General features: G+C 40.8%; 1 protein-coding gene across 5 annotated transcripts in view; it reads right to left on the bottom strand.

Annotated features, from left to right (window-relative positions):
• MBNL3 (muscleblind like splicing regulator 3) overlaps positions 1–12,286 on the bottom strand; it is a 106,461-nt gene that overhangs the window by 24,380 nt on the left and 69,795 nt on the right. For all 5 annotated transcript variants that reach the window (XM_045795957.2, XM_045795960.2, XM_045795961.2 and 2 more), the window contains exon 3: positions 7,181–7,345. In XM_045795957.2, the coding sequence (XP_045651913.1) occupies positions 7,181–7,345 (165 nt within the window). The remainder of the gene's footprint in view (positions 1–7,180; positions 7,346–12,286) is intronic.

Genomic DNA, 12,286 nt, shown 5'->3' with positions numbered 1-12,286 from the left:
AAAAGCAAAGAAGTTGCAAGAAGCCTGGAGACTATAAACATTTCAATGCAAGGCCAGGATAAATGGATGCTAAGGGCTATGTATCAACAGTTCAACAAATCTCCACCACCACCACCACCACCAAAACAACACAAATCAAAGCAAAACCTTGCATGGCTAATAGATAATTCTACAGAGGAAAGAAACAAAAGAAAAGCCCAAAGCTATAAAAAAAATACAGAAGATAAGGTAGAAATCAGAAATTAAGAGGATCACAAGAACATTAATTCACCATCTTACTATTGTTAGATCATACATTCCTAGAGGGTAAAGACTGTTTCTAGTTTATCTTTTAATCTACCTCTTACCCTCCTAAATGTCTGGCACAGAGTAGATGCTCAATAAATATTTACTGAGTTGAATGAAAAGCGATTCCTAAGCCACTGATTACTTTTAGGTTTACCAGTTAGAAAAATCCAATTCACACATCACAGTACAAAAGAAACACTCAGGGATCAGAAGTGGCTGCACAGAGACCAATAAATCCAGCAGTTCTGCTGTCTACTGAGGAAGACTTTAAGCAGAAGGCTATACGGAAGTAATAAATCATGGAACTTTAAAAAAATTAATTATTTAATTAAAAAAAAAGAAGGTCTCCCCCAAACTGTCTATTCGCTGAGATGTGAAATGCTAGCTCAGACAGTATGAGAAGCACGGGACACTTTATACACACGTGTGTCCGTGCGAGCATACACAAATGTGTGCGTGTGTGTGTTTATTTATTTATTTTTTATTTTTCATTTATTTATTTGAGAGAGAGAGCATACACATGGGGAAGGGGCAGAGGCAGAGGGAGAAGCAAATTCCCCGCTGAGCAGGGAGCCCAATTTGGGGTTCAATCCCAGGACCCCAGGATCATGACCTGAGCTGACGGCAGGCACTCCGTACGTGTGCATTTTTAAACTAGAGTGGCTAAATCATCAGTATCGAAGGTATCCAATGCAGAGTTCTGAAAAACAGTGGCTTCGTGATACTATAGACCAAAAGATGCAACTTCTTATTACAAAATGTGTGGTTCCAAGGGACTAGTGAATTGCTAATATGACTGGCATCCACAGAATGGTTTAAGAGCAGAGACTAGGTAAAGAAGAGTTTAAAATGTTTAGTAGATGTAGGGCACCTGACTGGCTCAGTCGGTTAAATGCCCAACTCTTGATTTCAGCTCAGGTCATGATCTCAGGGTTGTCGGATCGAGCCCCTCATCGGGCACCACACTCAGTGGGGAGTCTGCTTGGGATTCTCTCTCTCCCTCTCCCTCTGCCCTTCTCCCCCCACCTCACTCTCGTGTGCTCTCTCTCTCTAATAAAAAAAATCTTTAAAAAATATTAAGCAGATGCATAAAGGATAGTAAGGCAAAATAGGATCGTTTGGGAGGAACCAGTTTAAGATTATGATCAGGTGCTGGGGGCAACCACAGGCTTTCTACTAGGTCTCCTGATGGCCCTCCCTACTGAACTACACTGACCTGAGCAAGAGGATGGGAGGATGGTTTTGATAGGAAAAAAAATCATCCCCGATAGGTGAGATTATCAAGTACTGATTTTGTTGATTGTTGCTGTTGCTTTATCTTCCATCAGAAAAAAGATTTTCACAGAGCCCTCCAAACTTCCTGCCTTCAACTCACTGGGGATCCACAAGCAGCTTTGAGGTAGCTGGCTGTGGCTTCGACGGTGATCGAGAACAGACAAGCTAACGGGCCCTCATGGTCTCATTAGCTCCAGGCTCTAGCCAATGGAGCTAAGCAGCCCCAGAGGAGAAGGACACAAAATGGGCTGAAAGGAGATTACGTTGAATTTATCCCATGGGAATATATGAGGGAGGTTAACGGGAGAATGTTGAGATTTGTTACTATCAGAGGAACGGGGATCACGTACACATGCTCTCTGTTTGGCTGCAAAATTGTAGCATTTCCATTTAACCTTTGAGCAAACAAGGTTTCACATATGTGTATTAACAGACTCGGGGCAAGGCAGCACACTTACTGCTGGTGTGACTGACTTTGCTCGAATATAAAAGGAGCTTCGGGCTGTGTGACATACACAACCTAGGGAAAGCACCTGAATAATTTCTCTACTTTGGACCAGTAATTGCAATCAGGAGTGAATCTAGAATCTGTGGGGCCTGAAGTTTAGGCAACTGGAGCGGAGCGGAGTCTTAAGAACAAAGAATACACAAATATATTTTGCAAACTTTACAAACACATTGCAAACACATTGGTAGGTCTCCTCCCAAGGCCTTGGCCGGAGACCATGCAAATGAGGGGCCTCGAGGCTTCACTAACCTCAAGGTAAGCCTACCGGTGGGAACACTTTGATGAACAAATAAATAATGTTAGGCTTCAGTCGCCATATCTAAAAGTGAAATCTTGCCTAACCTTTTAGCAAACATGGCAAAATCCAGATGATTTTGGGGCTAGTTGCACCCCAGGCACTCCTGTGATGTGATCTGGTCAACCTCGGTCAGTGTGGAACCTCACATGATAATGACAGTCGTAATTCTATTAAAAGCATATTAACCTGATAATTACGTAATGCCTGTCGTCACCAACTTAAACGTTTTTGCAAAAATCATTTTAAAAAACATGCAGAGGTAAGCACATCGAGAAGAACTAAATGCCATCACTTATCATTTCCAGAGTAGATAAACTGAAAAATCTTCTGAACAACCTTCATTAAAATACATTGTAACTTCTGTACTGATCATGAGACTGGTCATCTGGAATATGGACATGGTTTCCTTTTCCATTAAATCTACAAAATGGCTTGCCAGTACCTTTCATCATGATAACTTTTATTTATTTTTTTAAAAGATTTTATTTATTTATTTTGAGAGAGAGAGAGAGCGAGAGCATGAGTGAGGGGGAAGGGGCAGAGGGAGAGGGAGAATCAGACTCCCCGCTGAGCAGGGAGCCCAACGTTGGGACTCGATTCCAGGACACCAGGATCATGACCTGAGCCAAAGGTAGACGCTTAACCGACTGAGCCACCCAGGAGCCCCTCATGATAACTTTTAATAAAAGAGCCATGACATTAGGGAGATAGAAGACACTTTAGCCAATAAAGTTAGTTTTGTATGTGAACCATATGAACTATATATGAACTGTGTGAACTAGGAAACCTGTAACTCTGATGTGAATTGGCAAAATGTAGAATGTAGCATGGTTAGGGAAAGATCCTATCCTTTGTCTTTACTGAGTCATTTAAGTACTTAACATTTTCAAAAATGAAAAAGTAAATAAATGATTTTGCAACACTGGTTCTATTCGCTTAAGACGGTTGCAGTCCAAAGTTTCGTGGAATAATACAACACCTTATAGCTCCTAATTAATTAAGGGAAAAAAGCATTCAAAACGCTGGTCTCTAGCTATTACTTGTCAGTGTATCTCCCTTCCTCCTAGCTAATGGAACTTCCTAGTTTTACCCCTTTTGGTTCTGAGACGCTACCTCACCTTCATTCCTTGCTATATTAATGTCAGATAAACATACGAGCTTGTTTATGGGAAATGTATCCATGTATTTGGTACACAGAGTTATAGACATGATGTGAAAAGGTGGGGAGGGTTCAGACAGATATCAGATGATACTATTTGCAATGAAGGACAAGTCTGGAGTGGAACCCATGTTGATAGCCTCTGTGGTTTGAAACACCCTACCTTGGCCACAGGAATGCAAGCCATGAAAAACATATAGCAGACCAGGGGACTTGGCACACCCCAATGGCTGAACCAATAACCTCTATATAAATCATCAGGTGAATACACTTGACTGGGTTAGTCAAGTTCACCTGCGTGTAAAGAACTGTTTCCATGGGCATCACCACAAAGAGAGAAACTAAAGCGGTTTACTAGACATGGACAGGTCTAGACTATGCAAAATGTCTAAATCAGAGATGTTTTTAATAGACATATGACACCATATGCAGTTTATATATGCATACGTTACATCCACCAGTGAGAATCCTTCCTCCTGTAATGAACATTTCCGGTTGTGAAATTGAAATTTAAAAACATTAGTTTGCCTGAGAGCGATCCAGTGTGTCTGATTTCCCTAAAATTCTTCTACAGGGCTCCTGTTTGCCTCCTAATTATGCCAGGGGAGTTCTTAAACATGATTTCTTTCTTTCTTTCTTTCTTTCTTTCTTTCTTTCTTTCTTTCTTTCTTTCTTTCTTTCTTTCTTTTTTTTTTTTTTTTTGCTGTGAACATCAAACTATCTCTTAACTGCATCGAAAAACACTGGGGAGTCACGCCCTTTGTCTCACTTGCTAAACTTCCTTAATAAAGCTAACAAAAGCTTTCGGGGCGGAATTTCATACTAGCAAATGTCAATTCAGACCTGTTAAATACAGTGAACAAACTTGCCTGCTACGGCAAGCATTCCACCCAAATTGACTAGGTGTGGCTTTTACTCATTGTTCAGTCACACTGAACAGAATTTGTTCTCTAGCTACCATCCCATTTAGGTTGACGTTCCCTTTATCTGGGGCTTATAATAAGCAAACCATACTCAATTTTCCGAAAGCAGATGTGCTCTCTTGGTATCCTAGAAACGGATCGAAGTAAGCTTTGTGGAAAGACCTGAAGTTCAAGCCAGTGATACCAAATGGGGCTTAATATGCAACCATACAAATATCAGAACTGGAAATTTAAACAAAAGCTTGACTATTCTAGGGAGAAGAATCAGATTATCAGGGTGGTGGGGGGGTGGTTAAAAGGGATAGAGAGTTGTTTGGGGAGCGTAAATACCCGAAAAATCAAGTAAAATCATATGTTACTTCCATGGTAATATCAAGATCCATAATAAAGAACATTTCTTTCAAATCAGACTGGTAAATGTCACTTAAAATTGCTCACACTAGTACAATTACAACACGCCTACAAAGCTTTCTAGACCACAAAATAGGATCATATCAATCATCTCGGGGTTAGTTTTTTGTATACATAATAACTGCAGAAATTAATCTTTTATCAGTTTATCACATCACAACAGCTATTGTTAAATAATCTACAAGGTAGAAAAGCAATTTCCAATTGTTCCCTGGGGTCTTCTAAGTAATGTCTTGTATCTTACGATATGCTATAAAATAAATTGCACTCCTGTGAGTCATATCAATCATATTCTGCAGCCTGAAATCTGAAATTACCCTCATGGAAGAAAAAAAAGGGAAATGTATTCTATCATAGAAAGCATGGAGAATTCAATTAGAAAGCACAAGAGGCTGGAGAACTCAATAGATCTTTTATTGGACTCTAAAAAAAGCCACTCCCTAGTCTCCAGGGTGAGTCAGCATGATCAATAATGCATGAATGGTTGAGACAGGGAATGGAAAGACTCTCCTGGAGGCTGAACAGAAGATGAATAGTCTGCCTTCTGATTTTACCCCTACTTTGTCCCAGGCCTTGCTCTCTGATTCCCTGAAACCGGGCATTTGATTGATGCCCCAATGCTTGTCTCTTGACCTAAGGAAAAAAACACATGCTGGGCTCAGGTGTGTCATACAATCTGGCCCCCATTCTTTACTCAGTCTGAAATTGGGGACATCCACGAGAGGCCAAGAGTAGTAATAACGGTGGGTGAAAAGCTTCCTTGCTTTATTCCCCTACTACTCATATTTTCTGGACTCACCCCGCACATTCATTTCTCTGTGGTTTTGTTCATACTATTCCCAGAATCTAGAACAGCTTCTCTTCCCTACCCCTTTAGAAATAGGGAGGAACTAAAATACTGCAGTGTGTGAAAGCTAACGAAAGAGTTTGCAGAAGGAGTTCAACCATATGAAGTATTATGAAAGGTCAAAGAAGAGCTCAGAGGAGCTCACTGATGACCTTCTGGGAACTAATTTATCAATGTAATTAATCACACTGAGTTCTAAGGCAAACGTTTTTGGCAAACTACTAATATGGGCAATGAAATCTACTCATTTTACTTAAAGCCATCTGGACCTTCTGGAAAAAGAAGATCATGGTGCAAAACTGCAGTGACTCATCAATGCCACCTGTTATGTGTACTAACTATAAATATATACCAGTGAAGGGGTTGCCCTGTCCACACTGATTTCCTTGAATTCTGAGAATCAATTTTATAATGAGATAGGCTTTGCTGAGAGCACACTTTCATTGTATCCATCTACATACTACATAGCTGAAAAGCTATATGGTCTTTAGCTTTCAGTGAGTTTATTACATAGTCACTGACCAAATGGGTAACAGATGAAGACAACATATCCCTTTCCAATTGGTATCTAGATAACGAAAGGTCTAAGACGAAACTGCAACTTTATATTATAAGGTATCAGGACAAGATGAATTCTCAATAGGACAAAATTACTTTTTAAAGGATCCATTTCAACTCATTGATCTATAAAAATACCAGACGCTGGACTAAAATGGCAGCATAATCTTTTTAATTCCTGCAAAGGGAAACTCTGTGGCTGGGTTAAGTTAAACCACCATCAAATACCTGGCCAGGATTCCTCAAGAATGTCAAAGTCATGGGAAACAGGGAAAGACTGAGAAAGGAAGACAGGAGTCAAATAAATGCACTGTGGTACCATGGATTCAACACTGGAACAGCAAGACGACCCTAATGGGCAGCTAATGAACTCTGAATAAAATCTGGAGTTTAATTAATAGCAATGTGTAAAACGTCAGTTTCTTCATTTTGACAAATATGCCATAAGAAATTAACCGGGGGGGGGGGAGAAACTGGGTGAGGGGTAATATGGGAACTCTCTGTACTGTCTTTGCAACTTTCCTTCAAAGTATAATCATTTCAAAATAAAAAGCCTATTAAAAAGTAACAAAACTACCATGAAAGAGCGAGGAAATTTGTTTGGATTAATATCCTAGAATTCAACGGTTTACCTGTAATAACAATCAGACCTCCTCCTCATCTTTAAATGCCCCTGCTTCTTTAATTAATATTTTTCTATAAACTGAATTCATGGTAAATGCAACCCAGGTGTTGAACCCAACACACCCGAATGCTCCCCTCAGAAGCAGAACAGCTTCGTAGCGTCAATTAACACATTGGCTGGCATCCTACATCCTTCTGTAACTAAGTTCCCGAAAGCCCGGCAAGGGCTATATTCTTAAAAAAAAAAAAAAAGACACACATGCACAGATTTTCAATAGCGGTGACTTACAAGTGATGACATGTGAGCATTCTGGAGCATGAACTGCATTTGCTGGGCAAACATGGCTGCGGCACTCTTTTGTTGAATCAGATTGTTGCGCCCATTAATTTCCAGCTGAGTTTTTAAGTGTGGAGGAGGGTGAAGGTACTTGCAGTTCTCTCTAGCGCACCGACCCTGAAAATGAAGAATTAGATGAATGCACACTGGTATTTCGAAAAATCTGGTAACAAAGTAACAAAAGTTTGTCCAGTTCCACGCATGCGCGGAGTGCTGCACTAAGCACTTTGCACGAACTAGAATGAACGTGTTTAGTCTTTGGACCAACCCTCTGAGATCGATACCCTTATAATCTTCACCTTCCAGATGAGGAAGCCGAGACTAAGAGAAATTTGCGCCGCTATAAAGTGACAAAACCCGAATTAAAACCCAGTTGGTCTGATTCCAGAACTCATTCCCTTAGCCACCCTGCTCTGCCCTGCTTTGATATGCATCAAATTACGTTTAAAACATAAAATATTAGGGGGTGCCTGGGTGGTGCAGTCGGTTAGCGCCCAACTCTTGGTTTCCGCTCAGGTCGTGATCTTGGGGCTGTGGGATCAAGCCCCAGGGCAGGCTATGCTCCCAGCAGGGAGTCTGCTTGAGATTCTTTCTCTCCCTTTTTCTCCGCCCACCCCCACCATCTCTCTCTCTTTCTCAATAAATAAACAAATCTTTAAAAAAACATAAAATATTGGGAATACCATGATACCTCATAATGTTACAGATTAAAAAAAAATTTCCTAACATGAGATGTAAAATCATGCATGTTAAATAAGATTCAGGATTTGGATCTGCATATAGAAACAATCAAGGAAATTGGGGGAAAATGTTAGGCAACTATATACACGTAAATATACCTGATAAATTTTAGATCCATTTTTCTGGACAATTTTAAAGTTCTTTTTCCTGAATCCATATAACGTGAGAAACATCCTGAAATCGCCTGATGTTCTGTTTATCGATAAGAGAATAAATCTTTATACCTGGCAGTCATGTTGTCCTTCAGGTTCCAGAGGCAATGGCCCTACATCACTTGGATAATTGAGACCAAAGTGTATTTTGGAGTCTCGACTCTTTCAATGTTTTATTGATGGCTTACGCACTTCCAGACAGGATCCTATGTCAGTCCGGGGCAATCAAATATGCCTTTGGTGTTGCCTAAATGCTGACATGGCCGCTAATTACCGTGTCTACTATGTGGTACCAAAGGATGTCACTGGACAGAGATTCACAATGCCAAATGTGACCTGTTGTTGTGTTTGTTTAACTCGTGAGCACTATACAAAGAGGCTACTGAATCTCTCGTTTGTATGACCAGGCCCCCCATAACCCTTTCAGACAAGCACAACTGCAAGCAATTCTTTTTCCCACCGATGCTGAAACTCTTCCCAGTGCATGAGCTTATTGGAAAGAGGGGTGGAGAAAAAAAGCAGCCTTTTTGGGGGGGAGTACCCAAGAGTATAAGCTGCTAGGCCACCTGAATCCGCCGGAGAAATGGATTAGTTCATCAAGCGTTTTTAACAGATGCTACGAATTTCCCTTACTTCAGATGGCTAAACCGTTTCTGCAATCACTCCTCCACACTGAGTTATCTTGTCGTCAAAGCATTCCTATCATTTCACTGCGAATCAAGGTGTGTCCTTCAAAACTTTATAGAGCTACATTTAATGCAAGTCCAGATGCACGGCAAGAAGCTGAGTATAACTTAGAACATAGTTCGAGAAATCAAAGGAGCCACTATTTTTTTTCTGTCAGTTTTGTCCCTTCGTTTCTCCTGATGATTGACTGAATTTTAATCGAATTAAATGATTGAGAAAATCAAATCATATCTTACTTTCCACATACCTTTACATTCCTCTGCATATCCTGGAAAAGGAAGAATTTATTGGTAGGAAGAGTTGAGAACGGTATTAACCCAATCGTTTCGATTGCATAAAAGTAGCTTGGGAACAGCTATATCATTTTAGCACATAAAAGGACTGTACGAAAGTTTTTTTTTAAACCTCCTTTTTTCCTTACCCCCAACTGCCAAGTATATAATCAGTCACCCCTCACAACCTGGGGCAGCAGCTCTTTCTGACCAGGTCTTGTCCCTGTGCTTTAATAAAATCGCCATTTTGCACCAAAGATGGTGCAAGAATTCAAAAAAAAAAAAAAAAGGACTGTCAGGAAATCCTTCTATGTGCTCAAAAACACAATAATGGACGGTCCCCCCTCACTCATGTGCCCCCTATGAGAAAACATAAGCTTCATTTTACACCTACCACTCCCTGCGCCAAAGCAAAGTCGCGAGGATTTTCTTTCCTAGATTCTCCACCCTCCACCCAGTGTAACGGAAGTTCTCTGGCTCGGAATTACCAGCCCCGCGGGAAGCAGTGATGCTTGGTGGCTTCCACTGCCAAGCATGCTAGTTTATACTGGGGGGTTTCTCTTCCTCCTCCCACACCCTAACATTAAGATTTCCCCAAGGTTCAGTCCGAAATCCTCTGCTCTCCTCTCGAATCTCTCTTCCCTGGAGAAATGGAGTTCTTGTAAATTTTCATCTATCACTGCACTGGCTCAGGTTGTAAATCTCTGTCTCTGCCTCTGCTCCCTCTTTGGAATTTCAGTGCTTTTCATCACCAAGTGCAGCTGCATTTGGAGATCCTGCCCCCTAACCGGGTCTAAATAACTTACTCCTGACCTTCCTTCTCCGCAGACGATTTTTCCTCTTCCTGCACCGTCCACATTTAGGGCCATTGCTAAGATTCCCTGCTTTGGGACAGTTACAGAGCAGCAGTGGAAAAAGAAAGAAGGCACCTGCTGAGCAGGATTGCCTTAGGACTGCAAACCCACCTTGATAGCTTTTCCAGACGAGTGGCAAACACAACCACAGACGTTTACACAGAACACAGTTTGTAACCCCTTCCAAAAAAGCTTTATAATGAGGGCTGTCTCTTATATTCAGGAGTTCCAAACAATAGATCAGTTTAAACAATAAAAAAAGGAATACATTAGAGTTTTTACCATTGTTACAATTTAGAGTTTTAACATCATTTACATTGAATGCAATCAGTGAGAGGGGGAGGAAGCAAGGGAGGGAAAGAACACGGTGTATTTGGCACATTTCCTGCCAATCTAGAGATAAAGAATTACAGCCTGCCTTTGTGCTTTTATATTACTGTCCTTTACATATAGCTTTCCTTAAGCTTTGTCTTGGAAAACTAATGACATTTGTACAAAGCAAAAACAGTACACAGAAATAGAAAAAGAAAAGAGAATTACACTTTGATAATTACATCAAGTTAGGCTGTAAAACTAAAGTATGGAATATGAGGCCCCATAAGACTTAAAAACAACTTACTCTTCTTAGTTATGAGATTTTACTTGATTTATAAAGCATTCTCTTTTGAATGACAGAATCCATAATTTAATTCTATAATAATGCAAATGCAGACCAATACTACCTTACCAGAGACCGCAGCTTATGTTAAAGAACGCTCATAAAAGACAAAAAAATCTGCATTTTTCTATCCAAACAATAGATGATGAGACCAAATAATGTAATATCGATGTTATCTGTGGAACACAATATTTCAAAAGAAAACCAAGGCTCTTAAGTTTTCAAAATGACTTTGGAACTCAGGATAACATATTTATATGCACAGCACTCGGTGATAACAAATCTCTTCTGTAAAGTATTCATTCTTCAAGAGGCCCGAACTTAATTATAGGCCAAAACACTTTAACTGGCGTTTAGAGTGGGGGGGGGATAAACTTTGTTTTTGACATTTGCTGACATTTGCTTTTGGTCCTTGTAGGGGATCGAGGCTTTGGTAAACAGGTGGGGATGGGCTGGGGTGGAGGCAGGGGAGGGATTGCCCAGCACAGTATGTAATCACCCATTGTTCTTGGCCTTTGGAAAACGAATGACTAGAAAGGTCCCAGTGTTTTCTTTAGACCAGCTAAGCATTTTGAATGGGTCACAAGATATCCTATCACACTTGGTCTGTAACAGCCCAGAGACTATCTTGGTCTGAAAAAAAAAATCACCCCTCACGTTTCCCAAGCCACGTCAAAGGTGTCCCAAGTCCTCCTTCTAGACGCACAGGTTCCGAGTTGCCATGCGCTCAGTGGACCATGTCATAAAGGACTCTACAAGTCTTGTACCTTTGATGTTGCCAACCACCAGCAGAGCTGGCTCTATCCGGAACACAGCAGCTAAGGCTAGTCAAGACAAAGGACTCTCTATGGGGTGCCTGGGGGGGCACAGTCCATTAAGCTTCCAACTCTTGGTTTCAGCTCTGGTCCTGGTCTCGTGGGGTTCAGCCCCACATCAGGCTCCACGCTCAGCAGGGAGTCTGCTTTGATTCTCTCTCTCTCTCTTCCCCCTCCCCCATCCCACACGCGCACTCTCTCTCACTCTCTCTAAAATAAATAAATAAATCTTTAAAAAAAAGAGAGAAAGAACTCTCTCCTGCTTCCCCTACATATACACGGAAAATTTAAAAAGCATCACAAAGATTAGCATGCAAGTTCATGTATGCTTGCCTGGATTTCACTTCTTTTCCATTTCCTTTGGCCTTAAAAACAAATCATTCTCATCTAGCCTTTCACTATGTTCTTGAGTTAAGAAAATAGCAAAGTGATTCAATAGCAAAGTGGTTCTTGGCTGAAATAAGAGCCACTCCACCCATGAATCTTCCAGTTCCCCCTTCCCATCTACTCGCTTTGAAATTGCACCCAAAAAGCAGCAGGGGGAGAAAATGGTCAATGAAACTTCTGAAATACATCTGCATCAAAAAGTTGATGACAGACAAAGGAAAAAGTTGCCGAGCATTTGTAAAACCTCCACAATTCAATCTATTTCCTTTTTCCTACCTTCAGGCTTTTGACAAATGAGTACAAAGCCTTTGACGGAGAGAGAAAAGTAGCATTGTAGAGATTCAAATCCCACCTAAGTCTTGGGAGTTATGAGAGTGAGTCTGTCAGATCCAAGATTTCCCATGCACTTGGTGGTAGAAAAACCCTGTGAAATGTACTTTTTTATGTTTCTAAGAGAAAGCTCTACCATCCATCAGAATAAGAAAAGGACCC

Source organism: Ursus americanus, chromosome X, assembly GCF_024610735.1.
Source record: "Ursus americanus isolate L20-20 chromosome X, mUrsAme1.1.p, whole genome shotgun sequence".
NCBI classification, from domain to species: Eukaryota; Metazoa; Chordata; class Mammalia; order Carnivora; family Ursidae; genus Ursus; species Ursus americanus.
This window is presented reverse-complemented; position numbering and strand designations above follow the sequence as displayed.